A 17,154-nucleotide genomic window follows, 5' to 3' on the forward strand; every position below is an offset into this window, starting at 1 on the left:
GGAAAAACCTGGGAAAATGCCCTAAAGTGAAGACAGACATGATATTGTCAAGGAAGTGGGTGGAAACATTCATTGCAGAACAGGACTCCCGCTGGGAAGAGTGGGTAATATTTGTTATTAGAAGGGGGACACCAGAGTAAAGAGGATCTTGACTGCTTCTTGTGTATTCTAAGTGACTGCCTAATAGAATGCTTGATCAGAGAGCAGCTAACCTAAGCCCGTCATTGTACAGATGAGGAATTTGAGTCCCAGAGAGCAGATGTGATTTGTCTAAGGTCACACAGCGTAACAAAAACAGCTGTAAGGCTTGACTGGTGGGAATTCCTGGATAAGGTGGAAAATAGAAATCAGGAAGAAGTAGAAAGCAATAATATACAGATGTAGAATGGTAAAGTGAAGAGAAAAAGAAAAACATCTCAAACGGAGAAAATACAGTAATTGAGGGTAGATTCAAAGTAGGTTCCAGAAAAGAGAAAGAAGTCAATGCTGCTAAGTTCCCATGAAATCCTTGCTAAGTTATCGAGCACATTCTCTACGTGCCAAACACTGTTCTAAGCATTCTATAGGTATTAACTTATCTACGTTTCACAACAACCCTATTAAGGTAGACACTATTGTGATCGGCATCTTTTTATAGAAAATGATAAGGCACAGAGAGGTTAAGTAACTTGTCCAAGGGCACGCAGCTAAAATTTAACAGTCACAGTTGAATTCCCAGCAGCCTGGTTCCATAGCCCATACACACACTAGTACGCATGCTGCTCTCAGAAATGAGGTGGTTCAGAGAAGTACCAACTCCTGGAAAGAACTGGCTATTTTCCCTTAGATTCTAGTACAATGAGTCTCCCTTACTATTACCAAAATAAATTCACTCTTAACCTTAATGCCACCCTCTCCTCCAAAGCAACTACCAGACCCTAAAGAAAGAAGCAAAGCACATGAAAAGTAATTTACCCCCAGTAGTCACGTGCCCGGTCCCCACTATCCACCCAGGACAGCACCGTCAGTTCTCCTGACAGGACGATCCACTCAAGCCAAAGAAAGACCATTTGGGAGGACACGTGACTTCTGGGCCCTTCCAGGCTGCTCAAACTTCACTTCAGGAGTTCGCTTAAACTGTTTCACAGAACCGATATGGTGAAATTAGAATAGCATCTGAAGGCTTATTTTTCCCATTCCTGAGCTCCTGTTTCCCCTGGTGAAGTTTGCAGGGGGTTATATATTTCTTAAGGCAGCCTATGCTATGCATAAATATTTTCACAAACAGTAAAGTGCAAAAAACTCCCACAAGCAGCTCCCTTCACCATTTTGGGAGATTATCAGAAAGGAGCCCTGCCTTCATTTCTCACATATTTTGCATAAACCCACAGGAGTAAAAGCTACTGTGTGGTGCCAAACCAGGAGACAGGAGACAGCGGAGGAGTTGGGGTTTTCCCATTTCCCTCCCTGATGAGGGCAAGCTGTGTTCAGGTTAAGGCATGTTGAATTTGAAATGACAACCCACTCAAGTTGAGATATCCAGAAACAAATATCATGAGTTAAAAAAGAAGCCACACTGATATGAAGTAATGAGATTTATTACCTTGAAGTGGGAAGGGATGTGGTCATGATAGGTAGACCACTCTGGGTTCCCCTGGATGCAAGCCTGAGGACAGCAGAGCCCCCAGCTGAGAATCCTGTACATACACACACACACACACACCCCGGGGCCGTCCCAAGGCCTTCTGCTCTGGGAAGGAGCGATCCTGGGCAGGATGTGAGAAAGCTGAGCACCCCCTGCTACCCTGCTAGGATGGCCGAAGTTGCTGGCATCAGACTCTGGTCAGGAAGAATCAGTCTGAGGACAAAGGACAGAGGAAAGCCATCAGGGGGATCTCACTCCTCCCCAAAGCCCCTCCCTGCCTACAGCACACCCTGCAGAAGCTGATCTCTCCTTATCCCCAAATCATCTGCAAGCACCCCTCCTACAGCTCCCCACATCACCTCTCCCACTCAAGCCATTCCTGTGACCCGTCACTGTGTGTAACTGGGACCCCAGTAAGGAGGATGCCCCATGGTGCCCCATACAGGCCTCCCCACTCAGGGACCTCCCGATGCCACAGGGTAATCCTGGCACGCTCACTCACGTGCCTCCGCGCGGCTGACGCTAGCCAGTCCCTCCAGATGCCCCGACATACCACCTGAGCAAGGCCTCCGGAAGTAGACGATAAGGACGGAGCCAGCAAGGATGCCCAGCAACCCCAGGCCGAAGGCCAGGCCACACAGCACGTTTTCCAGAAGATCTGAAGGCAGCGCGTTCTGGGGCACTGGAGAAAAAGGGGAGCAGGTCTGCCTGGAGCCTGGCTGGGGAGCGCCCCACCCAAGGGAATGATGTGCGTGTCTGGGATGACAAGGGAGAAACTGAGGCATGGAAGATTGAGGTTGGCTCAGAGTGACTACACAAGCTCAGAAGGGACTAAACAAGGTCCAAGTAGAGAAAGAAGGCCCTCCCATAGGTCTATCCTTTTTTGTCCCCAAATGAACCAGGCTTCCAGGGAGAAGGGTCTCACCCCAATAGGCAATTGCTGTGTAGCTGTCAATTTCATGAGTCACGATGCAGGAAAAAAGGTCAGAGTGTGACGGTGTGAAGTTTAAGTAAGCAAAGGCCTGGAAGCTTAGTCCATCAACGGCTGAGACAAAAGTGGGCCCGACTCCTTCCACAGGGGTGGAATGATGCTGCCAGTTCACCGTCAACGTGGGCGGGAAGAGATTACTGACAAAACAGACCAGCGTGTTGGGCTTGCCGAACTCCAGGGGCTTCAGCGTGAACACCTCAACGACAGGAAACCCTAGTGGGGGATTGAAAATGAGAAAAAGAAAGGACTAGTTTAGATGGTACCCCAGTATTTGGAGGGGACGTGGCATACAGACAGGTGGGCAGAGACAGAGTCAGTGCGGACGGGCTTAGAGAGGAGAGATGAGGGAGGTGCTGGGGCTTTGAAGAGTTCTTCTAGGCAAGAACCAGAGCTGGACCAAGAGGCAGAGCCAGATCCAGGCCACTCTGGACCTATCCACCCTGACTTCCTGCAACACTTCCTGTCCAGACCTCACAGCGGCATCTAACCACACATTGCCTTCTCATTAAAACACAGGTATATCATCAGATGCTCCCATTCCCCTATTCTATCTTGCTGAGCATAGTACTGTAACACAAGCATTAATATTCAGTGTGCATTAATTGCTCCCTGCTGAATTCATCAAGTTCAATAAATACCGTGTTTCCCAGAAAACAAGACCTAGCGGGACAATCAGCTCTAATGCATCTTTCGGAGCAAAAACTAATATAAGACCCAGTATTATATTATATATTATAGACCCAGTCTTATATTATAGTAAAATAGGACCATATCTTATATTAATTTTTGCTCCAAAAGACACATTAGAGCTGATTGTCTGGCTAGGTTTTATTTTCAGGGAAACACGATAACTTTGAATGCCTCTATTACACATCCTAGGCACTTGTCTTCTGCCTCACAACAAAAACAGAGTGCAGCCCATGGCTGGTAGAAAACTAAAGGTCCTAGCGGAGAACCAAGAGGCACCAGAGGTGCGGAGCTGGTGTGAAGGGGAATAATTCATTGTATAGGTTAATGAGGTTAAGAATGTAGCCCCCTGCCCCCACCCCGGAAAAATCCCTGACCTCTAGACACTGGGATTTGCCCTTCAAGTCGTGGGCCTATGTGCTGCATCATGATTTCGCAGAATCCTTTGTCAAAGAGAATGGTAGAATTATTTCCAGACTTCTGCGCCCAGTCAGCAAATTCAGGCAGGCGAGGTACTCGAGTATTCCGGGAAAAGTCGAAGGAGAAAAGCTGGTCCCCGTCATAGGTCTCAGAAAGTCCCACGCTGGGAGTCCCATTCTGACAGAACATGGTGTGCAGGAATGTGTGGTTTTGCAGATCATTCCGCCATCCTGAAGTAGGAACTGCAAAGGAGACAGGGCGGGGTTCGGGAAGGTGGGAGCCCTCTCTTCCTCTTTAGCTTAGAAAACAGCCAGGCCTGCTACAAAGAAAGGGGTGGGATGGGGCATATCCCCCACTAGTGTCTGTTATTTGGGCTCTCCCACCCAGTGGGGTGAAAAAGAAATTACATTATCTCTCCAAACTACCTCTGCCCATGAAGAGGCCAACTGTCTAAAGTTTTAAAAACTAAAAAAGGCTCTGAAAGTGACAGATTCAGAGCCACAGTGTTGGTTGTGTGTTTGTGCACTACACAAAGGCATCCAGCCAAGGAGGTAGTTGGAGGGTGAAATCTAGCTGGCACTTTGCTCACCGAGCCATGTATCCTGGCACAGGGCTTCATCCTCCCAAAGGGGAGACGTTTGTCTAATTCATAGAAGCCGCCATATTGACTTGCAAAGGGCCTGGATGGGTTCCCCAGTATTAGAATGGAGAGCAAAGGAATGGTCACGGCTCCCCAAGCTATAGATGACACTGTTCCCTCCTATGCCTAGACACACATGGTAAACTGAAAAACCAGTCTCCAGGCTTCTTTTCAGGCGTTTCATTGGCATCAGGCCTCTCTGAAAATGTTTCCCCCCCTTCAACTTTCCAGCCCTTGAGAGGACTGGGGCAAGTGACCCCATAGCTGCAAGAAATAATCCCTATTCTTTGAAACTTCGTGCATGAATCCCCCAACCAGTAGGTAACCTTCCACCCAATATGTAATACCTAGAATAATAGACATTTAGAATAAGAGGGTTCTTCCAGATTATTATCCCATTCTGCCCCATCCTTTTCAGAGAAGGCAATTAAGGACCAATGAAGATAAGAGACTTTTCAAGGATCACAAGGTGAGTTGATGACAGTGCAGAGTAGACTCTTGAGTAGAACAGTAGAAATGACATTTGCTTTGTTCAAATCCCAGCTCTACCACTTTCCAACTGTGTGAACCTGCACAAGTTACTTAAACTCTGCCTTCTTTTCTACATCTGTAAAATGGGTATACTAATCTCTGCTTCAAGAGATTCTTAAAGGAAACATATAAAGCACCTCTGACATCTTTTGCTGTCCATTCATAGTAGCTCCTTTCCTCAATTCGGTTAGTTTACACTATCCCACAGTACTTCCCAACACTTAAAAGCACAGGGCTCTTCTTCACGGGCTGAGTTGGCTCCCTAGGCTCCTGCCCCTCAGAATGAAGGTAAAGGGGAGGTGCTGTCATACCTTGAAGGGCGGTCCAGGAGTGGGGCAGCAGCCACAGAAGGTGTAGCAGCCGCAGGAGCGCAGCTCCCCGGTTCTTCTCATGATCCATCGTTTCACCCACACAGTGGGCCAGAAGCCGCCAACCAGCTGACCCAGGTCCCCAAACTCCCACCCAGATCACGTTCCGCCAGCTCACTTCCAATAGCGTCCTTGCTTTTTTTGGCTCAGCCAATCATAGAAGGGAAGGGTTTAACGTCATCAGTAGCTGGGGAGAGAGGCCTGGGGCGAGCAACCTCCTGAAGGCTCTTTGACCAGGCCACAGTGGGGTGTGTGACTGGTCTGGGTAGGTGTGGAGGAATGTCTGCCTCCTGGTGGGGATCCCTCTATAATATCAGGTCATCAGCCTCAGCCTGTAATCTAACCCACAGGCTCTTCAGAGCAGCGCCACCCAGTGCCAGAAGGCTGCAGTGGGGAAGCACCTGTTCACTGCAACCCCCAGGGCTCCTCAGACTCCTCCTCTTTCTCAGAGAGACACTCTCCTTAGCTATAATTCTTTCTACAGAAATATTGTGAAAATTTATTAAGTGCCAAGTATTGGGCCCAGTACTAGAAACACAAAGACGTATGCATAAGGCATATTCCTGTCTTCAAAGAGCTTAAAGTCTAGTGGGGGAGGGGTCAATGAATAAATACACAACAATGTGATGTATTCAAATAAGAATATGCCAAGTGTTTTGGAAGTAGTAATTATATGAAAATGAAAGAATAGGTGAGACATAATCAGGAAGGCTTCTAAGAGTCTTGAAGGAAAAACAATTTGACCAGCAGAACATGAGGGAAGAAAAAAGCATTCCAAGTCAAGAGACAGGCAAATGTGTAAAAATCAAAGGGATTCAGAGGCCCTTCTTTTGGAGACCTCTGTGAAGTTGGATGTGAATGTCGTGCAGACTGCTCACGTCTCCCTGTTCGGTCATGGGGAGGGGGTGGCAAGTGTCAAGATGAGCTAGCTCTGGCGAGAACCAGATCACATAAGCCCTGTTGTACCACAAGGAGGGTCTGGCTTTTACTTAGTAGATGATGGAGATAGTAAAACCGAGGAGTACACAATCATTTCAACATTTTAAAAGAATTGTTCCGATATTTCAAACAATGGACTGGAGCTTAGAAAGAATTGAGGCAAAACTGCTAGTCAAGAGTCTGTAGTATGTGACATCAAGTAAAAAGCTGTGTGTGTGTGGGGGGGGACGGCACACACACGCTGCCCTTTTATAGCAACATAGTAATAATTTAGGTGAGAAAGGTTAAGAGCTGAATTAAGTCATGAACAGAGGAGGTGGAGGGAATCAAATATTGAGATAATTAGGAAGAAAAATCTAAGTCTCAGCTACTGATTAGATGTGGGAAGGTGAAATGGAGGGGTCAGGAATAACACTCAGGTTTCTAGATTGGGTGGCTGGGTGGGTGGTCAGTGAATGGGCTGGTTTGAAATAGAAAAGAATGCCATAGGAGCAGGTTTGATGAAGAGAATGAATTCGGTTTTGTACATATTGAATTTGAGATGCCTATGGAACAGCCATGCAGGAGGCGTGAGGTATATGGGTGTGGATTTCAGCCATGGGCTGAAGAACCTTCATTTGAGAATCATCAGCACAAATGTGGAAGCAAAGGTGGTGGATAAGGCCACCCAAGTGAACCGTGCAGAGATGAGTGGAAAGTGGCATAAGGACATACATCTGTGAGAGTTCAAACCTGAAACCTCATATCAGTCAGGATCCAGGATCCAGTCAGGAATATACATCCACTCGAGGTCTTCCAGACTGAGAGAATTTAATATAGAGCATTCGTTACAAAGGTGTTAAAAAGGCAAGAAGTGCAAAAGGGAAAAAGAGAATGGCTGGAGGTGCAAATAGGAAAGAAATGCCCGGAAATCAGAAGATGCTATTGCCCCTGAGCTGGAATCCACGCCTACTTGTGGTGCCCTGGGAGAGACAGTATCATCGTCAGCTCTGGGTCTACTGAAAAGCTGCCATCGCCATCAAGGCTGGATCACTGAGAAGGCACTTTCTGTGCCCAAGAGGCCAGAATCCATAATTACCCGGTTCTTGCTGCTGCTGTAGCTGCCATCAACTGCCACTCTGTTAGAAACTACAGCAGGAAGCTTCTCGGTTTCTCCTGCCTTCTGATCTCCTGCCTCCTATGGAAAGAATCTAATAGGAAGCCACCGGGAAGGCTGGGAAGTACACACCTTGCAGACTCCTAGGCTGAGCTTTCTAAAACACAGTATAGGTCCTAGGTGATAACCAGTACACTGAAATACACTGACATGTAAGAATCTGGTGGCACCAGGAGCATCCAGAGAGCTAAAAGAATAAGGAAGAAGCAGATTCCGAGAAGTAGAGGTGCTCCATGAAGGAGGTCAGCATTAGCAGGTGCTACTCAGAAATCAAGGAAGGACTGGAAAGCGTCCTTACACTTGGTGCTTAGGAGATGGCTGACAAAGTTGCTGAGAGCCGTTTCAGTGTTGTAGTGGGAGTCGACTCCAGATTGAGGTGGGCTGAGCAGTAAGTGGGAGGTGAGGAAGAAACTGTCAGTGGATATGCTGCAAGTTTGATAGAAAAGAGAAAGAGAAAGACAGAAGGGTTGGGGGAAGATGCAGTGAGAAAGAACTAATGTGGCAATTAAGTAATCTTAGAAATTAATCTATGTGAATATGGTCCACCCATGTTTCTGAGACTTTCAAAATCCATACTCCCTTTTGAAAAACATATAGTGCAATAACAGCCCCAAACAAAAACAACGTCATAACCTCCTGGATGTTCTAAAACTAATGTGTGTTTGGGGAGGGGGAAAGGGCAGGGAGAGCACCAGGGTTGGCGTAAGGTTTGGAAATCCTTGTGTTACACTCCAAAAAACAGAACATGTTCCCAATGTCCCTCCCTTTATGGACAAACCCAGTCAGCAGTTCCTGCGGTGGGAAGATTCAGGCTCCTAGGAAAGTGTACAAGTGTGTGACATCCCCAGGACTGAAGGGGGAGATAGATGACACACAGCTATCCAGGGTGTCAGCAAACTTTTGCCATTAAGGACCAGATAGTAAATATTCTAGGCTTTGTGGGCCACCCTTTCTGTCCTGAGTACTCAGCCTGGCTAGGAAACAGCCATAGGCAACATGTAAATGAAAGAGCGTGGCTGTGCTCCCAACCTCCTTCTAGTTTTTCTGTCCAGTTCTTGGGCATCTCCTTCTCAGTCTCCTTCCTGTGCTACTTTCCTTCAGCTACTTATTTATTTGTTTGTTTGTTTGTTTGTTTGTTTATTTTTTTAGTTAGGGAAGGGGAACAGGACTTTATTGGGGAACAGTGTGTACTTCCAGGACTTTTTCCAAGTCAAGTTGTCCTTTCAATCTTAGTTGTGGAGGGTGCTGTTCAGCTCCAGGTCTAGTTGCCATTGTTAGTTGCAGGGGGCGCAGCCCCCCATCCCTTGCGGGACTTGAGGAATTGAACTGGCAACTGGCAACTTTGTGGTTGAGAGCTCACTGGCCCATGTGGGAATCAAACCAGCAGCCTTCGGAGTTAGGAGCATGGAGCTCCAACCGCCGGAGCCACCTGGCCGGCCCTCTTTCAGCTACTTTTTTAAATATTGGTGTTCCCTGGAGTTTTGTTCTTAACCTTCTTCCTACGTGTGGACAATGAAATTTAAATTTCATGTAATATTCATGAGTCATGAAATATAATTCTTTTGCTTTTTTTAACCATTTAAAAACGTAAAAACTGTTCTCAGTCCTGGGGCCATATAAAAACAGACGATGGGCAGGGTTTTGCTCACAAACCACAGTTTGCCAAACATTGTTCTATGCGTGTGGTCAGAATTGGGATGGGAGACCCAAAATAAAAACACCCTCCAAAGAACAGCCCCATTTGCCCTTGGGGATGACCACTGGATAATGAATACATTGTGCCCCAGTTACAACAGATTGTTTGGAAGAAGTCTGAGTGAAAAAAACAGGAGGAAAGGGACTGGGTGGGACAGTTAGGAACAGGTTTAGCAGTTACTGCAACTACCTCGGCTGCGACGAGGCAAAAGGGTTCAAATTCTCCACAGAGCAAGAGGGTGGACAAGACCAACATGAGGAGAAATAAAACTACCGTCACCAGGACAGGAGAGAGGTGTGGTTAACTCTTTCTCGCTTGGTATAAATGATAACAAGTTCAAACACTTATATCTACCCTTCCCTCTATGTAATCCTGCTTCCTGTCAGGACCCTCCAACAACCTCCATACTAGATTAACTTAAAAATAGTCTCTAATCAGTTTGGGGAACTGATAATCATGGGCAAGAGAGGAGCACGGCAGCCAGTTCAGCATCCCGGTAACTGTCTACGTTGGTCTTTAGATACGGATGAATGCCTCTGAAAATAATGGTGAAACACTGTAAACCCTGTAGGCCATGACTTTCTAAAACTCAGCTCTCCCATCCCTTACTAGCACTACCCTGTTTTTGTCCTGGCAGAGCCAAATTTTCTGAAAAAGTAGTGGGCAACCATCTCTCTACTTTTATACTTGCCATTTAATCCTTAACCCTCAGCATGGAAATTGTTCACTAGCATTTTTGTGTTGCTCAATCAATTCGACTCTTTGCAGTCTCTGCAACATTTGGCACTGTTGGCCATGCCTTCCTTCCTAAAACGGCCTATGTTTTTGGCATCCCTGACAGCACTCTCTCCTAGTTGTTCCTCCTATTTCTCTGGCGCCCTCTTCTCAGTCTCCTCTGTGGACTCCTTCCTTTCAGCTACCCGTTAAGTGTTGGTGTTCCCTGGAGTTCTGTCCTCAACCTTTTCTCTCCTTACACTGTGCATGTCCTGGATAGCATTTCCTCCCAATGCCTTCCAATTGCTGACGTCATCCAAGCTTACCCCTTCCGCGCAGCTCTTGCTCTGAGCTTCACACCACCCTGCACACAACTGCCTTCAGGCAGCTCCACTGGGATGTTGCGCAACAGCAGTTCTCCAACTGTATTCTCCACAAAAGTCTCCCTCAAGCAATATTTTTTAAATTAGGGAATATTGGGGAACAGTGTGTTTTTCCAGAACCCATCAGCTCCAAGTCAAGTTGTTGTTTTCAATCTAGTTGTGGAAGGCGCAGCTCAGCTCCAAGTCAAATCATTTTCAATCTTGTTATGGAGGGCACAGCTCACTGGCCCATGTGGGAATCGAACCGGTGACCTTGGTGTTGTGAGCACTGCGCTCTAACCAACTGAGCCAACTGGCTGTCCTTCAAGCAATTTCCTTTACATGTATTTTTTTATTTTTAAATTTATTTCAACACCAAACACATTTACATAATAATTATTATGCAATAGGTTATTATATGTAATAAGGCTATTTTACTTGGAAGCGATAGAAACCAATTCTGGCTAACTAAACTTTTAAAATGGCAACTTATTAAGAGGATACTGAGCTAGCTCACGAAATCAAAAGAGTGGAATAAGCTACCTCAGGAAGGGGAGCCACAGGGGCCCCAGCAGCAGGGGTTGAGTTGCCATTAATATGCTTCACCTTCAAAGGCCTCCAGCCTCCATCTTTCAAGTTGCACACTGCTGGGAGAGACAAGCTGACTGGCTCAGCTGGTATTATTAGGTGTGTAGCTCCAGATCAATTAGCTGTGGCCAGGCACAATATCACCTCCATGCATTAGAGCTATTTCCAGAGAAGGGAGAATCAGCACGAACCAAAAACCACCTCAGTGCAGCTCTCTTCAACTTAACGGCGTCCCCGACAACTACATATCATGCATATTTGGTCACATCATAGGTACTTTGTATGAAACCCTGCAATGGTTCTCTGTACTCTGCTTTCCTTGGTATGACCCTCAACCATCTGGATGCTACTTACCCTACTTCTATTTTGCTTGGAGACGAAATCTCACCTCCCTCAGGAAGGCTTCTGGGAACTGAGCAGAGATTAGCACGGAGCCCTTCAGCACGCTTCCACAGCACCCTGTGCCTGCCATTACCCCCACTTTTATCATTCTCTGCTATTTATGTCTGCTTCACAGTCATCCCACCCCCACTGTGGGGTCCTTAAGGGATCATGTCCTGTTCTTTTTTACATTCTCAGCATCCACCAAGAAGGCCTACCAGCAAGTGACTGCTCACTGGACAAATAAATGGACTGCTAGTTAGTGAAGGTGTTGAGGCAGAGCTGGGAAGTCTTCACGCTTTAGATGAATAATAGATCATCCGTCTAACAGCTTTCAACAGTAAATCTTACCAAGCACGTCTGTGGGCTGCTCTACAAACACCTTCACCCCCACTGCCTGCCCTGTGCACCCCACCACTCTTCCCATTGCATTCTAGGCCCCTCCCTACTACCACTTTCTTCCTACTCCCGGCCACCTCCCACTTCAGAGAGCAACGCCAGCCACCCAGCTCCCACATTTACCCTCATTCCCAGCTCAGTGTGTCTCTACATATCCATACTCATCCTTCCCTTTTAGCTACATTACTAGGATGTAGCAATCCTCTCAACTGCTCTACAAGGTTGGAATTTATTCTCCCACTATATAAACAAGAAAACTGGTTCAAAGAGATTCATTCATTTACCTGGTGGATATTATTGACGACCCTCTATGTACCTGGCTGTACGCTGGGCACTAGACACCTATCATCATCAAACTTATAATCTAATGAAAATAAAGAAACATTAAACAAGTCAACATACAAATCTATAAAAGCAAATTGTAGAAGATACCATGAAGGAAAGAACTAAGATTTCCTAAGAGAGACTAACTGGAGTTGGGAACCTACTGATATTGGGATGGGATCTGAAGAGTAGAAGTTAGCGAAGCAGAGTGAGAAGAAGAGGGAATAGCATGTGTAAGACCCTGAGGCAGGAAAGGGGCGGCTCCTTCAAGGAAGTGAGGGAGACCAGTGTGGCTGGAGCATAATTAGTGAGTAGGAGAGGACAGCAGATGCAGCCAGAGGCAGGCAGAAGCAAAACCATGTGGGACCTTGTGGACCACAAAGAGTCTGGGGTTCTCTTCTAAGTGCAATTAGTTCTGATGCTGCAACTATTTTATTTCTTCTCATCTTATGTGTGAATGTGTGCTAAGCTTCTAGCTGACCAGCCTCCAGTCTCGCCAAAGTCAATCCATGGCGCTCACTGTTGCCAAATAAATCTTCCTACAAAGGAAGCTCTCACTTCTTCAATCACAAAACTTAAATAGCCCCCTCCTTTCCACTATATTCAGTCTGAATTACTTGGGCTGGGTCACCCATACTGTTGAGTTCCATCCCCGATAACAGAAACTGCTCTTCGATATGAACAGCGAACCCCCCACACCAACCAGTGAGTGTTTCCCCTTTCCTCATTCTCACACCTACCTGTGGGACCTCACTTCCTCATCCATCAGAACAGGGATTCTTCACCTGCAGTTCACATGCCATAAAATTCAAGGATCTATGAACTTGGATGGAATAAAAAAAAAAGTGACCTTATTTTCAATAACATCTGACTAACTGAAATTTAGTTTTATGAATGTTAGAAAATAAATCTTTGTAGTACTAGCAGTACCTTAATATTATCATCATTGGAAATCATCATCAATTCATATTTTTATATCACATATACAGACATCTCAAATTATCTCTACTTTACAATTATGGGAGTTGTTCGACCTGCCAATAAATCATTGCATTTAATGTGTTAGTTAAGAATCACAAGTACGAGGTGTGATCGAAACATATGGTGAATGTTTAAATAAAAATTATTACAGTAAAATACACATTGCCATTAATCCCTCTCAAAATACTCTCCACCCCCACCCCTGCCTGCTTCCAACACACTTATCCCATCGTTCTTGCCACTTTCTGAAGCAGTTCTGGAAGTCCTCTTTTGTGTCTTATTCTCGCACTATATAAACGCTGTCCTGGCTGCCTGTGTCCTGAATAGATTCAAAACATTTACCTTTCATGGTCATTTTGACTTTGGGGAAGAGCCAGAAGTTGCTCGATGTTAGATTGAGTGAATAAGGTGGATGAGGACACACTGTAATATTTTTATTTGACAGAAATTGCTGTACCAGAAGCGATGTGTGACATGGAGCGTTGTCATGATGGAGAATGAAACCATTTGCCCATTTCATGTTGCTTGTGACCCATGACTTATGGCACACTTGAAAACACACCTTCTCTAAACTGTAGCTCACACCCAACTGCACAGAACAAGTTGAAACCTGTCACACACTGTTACGAAGGTTTGATGTGCTGCTTCCCATATTGAAGATCCCTGCCTTTCCGTTGGATGGTATTCAGCAGCAGCATTCACCGTAACTTTTTTTTTTATCACACCTCATATTGTATTAATAGTGAAACGCATATTAGTAGACGATCATACATTTCTTTAAATATTTTGATAATTGTATATTTTGGTTATGCATTTACAAATATGTTGGACAAGGTCCACAGGCACCACCAAACTGCCATTCATTTAACTACCGTGTCACTGGAGCTTTCTCTGGTGCTGGCTTACTCATGTTACGTTGTTCTGCTTTTCCTTCTCGTTCGATGCTCTTCTGTTGGTTCCACTTCCCATTCTTGCTCTCTGTATGGGGATCTAACCCAAAGCTCAATCCATGACCCACAACTAAATTGTTTTATACTTCCTCCTTTATAAATATCGCCTACCTGCATAAATGATTCAAACACTGCCTCAAAGATGACTCCCAAATCTACCTCCTAATCTTTTTTGCTCCATCTTCAATTCCAGATCTTAAACTACCTGGTGTGCTTAGCAACCAGAATGACATACCATCCAGAGGCAGACTGCCTGGGCTCAAATTCCAGCTTTGGTCACTTACTAAAAGCATGCCCATGGGCAAATTATTTAACATCTCTTGCTCAGTTGCTTCATTTGAAAAACGGGGGTGATAACAGTATCTACTTTGTAGGCTTATGATTAAGAGAGTTAATACATGTAAGGTATTTATAACAGGGCCTGACACATTTTAAGTACTCAATAAATGTCAGCTATCACCAGCCTCATCTCTTTCCAACCTAACATTTTTATTTGGTGTTTATGAACAGGTACAGTGGTAGCCATTAGGGATATGAAGATGGAGTTCCTATCAAATGACATAATCCTGTTCAAATCATTGTTCAAACACACTCAGTAGCTCCCCACTGAGCCCAAACTTAACAGTACTAGAAATCCTTCACAACATTGCCCCAAATAAATCCACCTTCCAGTCTCCTCTCCTCTCGCTCTACTTCTTGTAGCTTATATTCTATTCTGGCCAGACTGACGGCACTGCTCTTTGTAAACATGACCTGTGCTGTTCTGCTTGTCTTTTCTCACACCACTCCCATGTTTCAGATATGGACTTGACAACAATGATTGTCTTATTATGGTTATGTCCCCAATACTATGCATGGTGCCCTGTAAATGTACACATTACCATCTTACCTAAGTCACATACTTACTTAAGCATCAATTTCCTTCAACGTTTGCTCGCTTTGTGAGCACCTCCTATTGGGCAGGAGCTGGGATACATTTAAAAAAAAAAAAGAAAAAAAAAAAAGACTACAACGTTGCCCTGTTCTCAAGATCAAAGTCTAATAAGGGAGAGACACATGTAATCACATAAATGCCATTGACTGTGAAATGTATAATCATAAGAGGGACACCAAAGAGTGAGCAGTCAGCTCAATTTGGGAAGCAAGAGTAGGCTTTTCAGATGATGCTTTGGGAGCTTAGATGGACTGGGGAAAAGTCTACTCCGTGTTAGACTGCAGTATGTGTAAAATACAGAGGCACAATGCAATAGGAACAGTTCATTATGGCTGGATTACAGGACACAAGAAGGGGCTACACAGGCTGGAGGGGTAGGCAGACTTTTCTGTCAAGCACAGGAATTTGGACTTTATCACACAAACAAGGAGGAATTCACACAGGGCTTAAACAGCAGCACACAGCCAGAGTTGTATTTGGAAAGCTCACTCCTGACAGTATTGTGGCAGAGGCAGAGAGGAAAATCTAGAGTAGCACTGTTCAACAGAACTTTCTGCAATGATGGAATGTTCTGTAATTTGTGCCGTCCAATATGACAGCCATTAGCCACATGTGGCTAACAAGAACTTGAAATGTGGCTAATGCAACTGAGGAACTAAACTTAAAATTGCATTTAATGTTAATTTGAATAGCCACATGTGGCTAGTGGCTACTGTATTGGACAGCGCAGCTTTAGTGATAGGGAATATCCGTTTGGAAGAAGCTGTTGATGTAGCTCAGGTGACAGACAGCACAAAGACAGAGTGTGATTCAATGGATATTTTAGAGGCAAACTAAGTCTAGTGGATATAAAATTGTGAGAAAAGAAATCAAGAATGGGCTCCCAGATTCCAGGCTTTGTCACTGAATAGCTGCCATTAGCCAGGACAATATAGCAGCAAGTCTAGTGTGCATACACATCATATCAATTTTTTTATATGAGTCTGTTTAAACCAAACTGACAACATATGCTGGGTAGCCAGATCTCAAATGCTCCCCAGAGTGCATCAATTTTGAACAGGTTGAAACGTCTGAGGGTTATCCAAGTGGTAATATTTGCTAGCAAGTTTAGCTCAGGAGAGTTTTCTGAACTAAAGATACAGATTTGAGAGGCTTTGAGTCATTGAGTGAGATTACTTAGAGAAGATGAACAGAACTAGAAGCAAAGTGAGACAAAATCCTGGCAAACATCAACGCTTAGGAACTAAAGGAGAGAGCATGAAAGGGACCGGAGAGGAACAGCTGGACAAGTAGGAAGAGAAACAAGTGAGACTGGTCACAGAAATCAAGGGTGTAGAGAATTTCAAGAAGGAAGCGTGATCAAGTGTCAAATGCCTCACAGAGGTCAAATAAAGTGAGAACTGAAAAGCGTTTCCTGCTTTTGCCAATTAGGAGGCCCCTGGTGACATTGGCCAGAACAGTTTCAGTAGTGCAAGAAATGGACTGAGGAGTGGAGATGGGGCAGAGAGGAAAATTTCATAATTTCAGGTCTTGACTGCACAGAGGGGCTGAGAGGTAAATGTGTCTATAAGGGAATACAATATTAATAAGGTTTTCTTTCTTTCCTTTTTTTTCTTTCTGGACCAGGAAACTCGTAGAAAGGAGTTAAAAATACCAGCTGGTAGAAAACGGAGGATAGCTTCAGAGTAATAGATAAGGCTGAACAGGTCAAAAGAAAACGGATTTCCTTAAACGGAAGAGAGGACTTCTGGTACAACGGTAAAGGGATACAGACATGGCCCAGTTTATGAGAGAGAAAGCAGAGTGCTGCAAGTTGGCCTTTCTGTTCTGTTCTGATAGCGGGGAGTGGCGGCAGTGGGGGGTTTGTGGACCACAGACTGAAAATTCATGCTCTGAGGGTCAAGGGATATTACTGGCTACCAACAAGTAAAAGGTCTGCTTCAGGTGGCAACTTCATCTCCGTAACATCCCTAAGTTAGATCTTTATGGGACTGATTCAAGATCGAGAGGGCAAAGCCTTAGGAAAAACGATTAGAATTTTAATTTAAATGGTCCAGCCCGAGTTGGTTAAATAAGTAAACCGTGATCAGAAGGCCGGTACATTTTGTAGAAAGCAGGAGTCCAGGTACTAGCAGGTCTCAATGAAGCACTAAAGTTTGGGTAGTAAGTGCAAGGTAATTGAGAGGTTGTAAAACTGCTTAAGACAAAGCTGCGAAACAACGCCCACATTTTGTGTCCGCACCTCATCTCCCCGCGCGCGGCAGGCACCACGAGGGTAACGAACCCCCTCTCCCGTGGTCGAACAACAGTACTCCGGGGAAGGGTCTCAGCCTGCAAACCCTCACGTCTCCTGGTCCAGACCCCCTTCTACTTCACTGACAACAGTTCGGTAGTGCACATTTCCGCTGGACCCCAGCCAGAACGTGCAACGCTGCACCTTACACCTGCGGAAAATGAATACAGTGCAGC

General features: G+C 45.2%; 1 protein-coding gene and 1 long non-coding RNA gene across 3 annotated transcripts; both read right to left on the minus strand.

Annotated features, from left to right (window-relative positions):
• Positions 1–1,561: 1,561 nt before the first annotated feature.
• Positions 1,562–5,363, minus strand: LOC109451004 (HLA class II histocompatibility antigen, DM alpha chain). Of its 2 annotated transcripts, none has more exons than XM_019738861.2 (5): positions 5,205–5,363; positions 3,680–3,964; positions 2,550–2,828; positions 2,178–2,306; positions 1,562–1,837 (listed from the first exon to the last, which is right to left on the minus strand). In XM_019738861.2, the coding sequence occupies exons 1-5, from the start codon at positions 5,290–5,292 to the stop codon at positions 1,833–1,835; spliced, it is 786 nt and encodes a 261-aa protein (XP_019594420.1). In that variant the 5' UTR covers positions 5,293–5,363; the 3' UTR covers positions 1,562–1,832. The 2 variants fall into 2 exon arrangements, with proteins under 2 accessions (XP_019594420.1, XP_074188861.1); XM_074332760.1 differs by having other exon boundaries at positions 2,127–2,306.
• A 5,629-nt stretch (positions 5,364–10,992) lies between these two features.
• Positions 10,993–17,060, minus strand: LOC109451005 (uncharacterized). The gene is made up of 5 exons (XR_002137911.2): positions 16,928–17,060; positions 14,658–14,717; positions 12,561–12,643; positions 11,781–11,860; positions 10,993–11,128 (listed from the first exon to the last, which is right to left on the minus strand). It is a non-coding gene; the product is annotated as an uncharacterized LOC109451005 (long non-coding RNA).
• Between the last annotated feature and the right edge of the window lie 94 nt (positions 17,061–17,154).

This window comes from Rhinolophus sinicus, linkage group LG05 (assembly GCF_036562045.2).
Source record: "Rhinolophus sinicus isolate RSC01 linkage group LG05, ASM3656204v1, whole genome shotgun sequence".
Classification (NCBI taxonomy): Eukaryota; Metazoa; Chordata; class Mammalia; order Chiroptera; family Rhinolophidae; genus Rhinolophus; species Rhinolophus sinicus.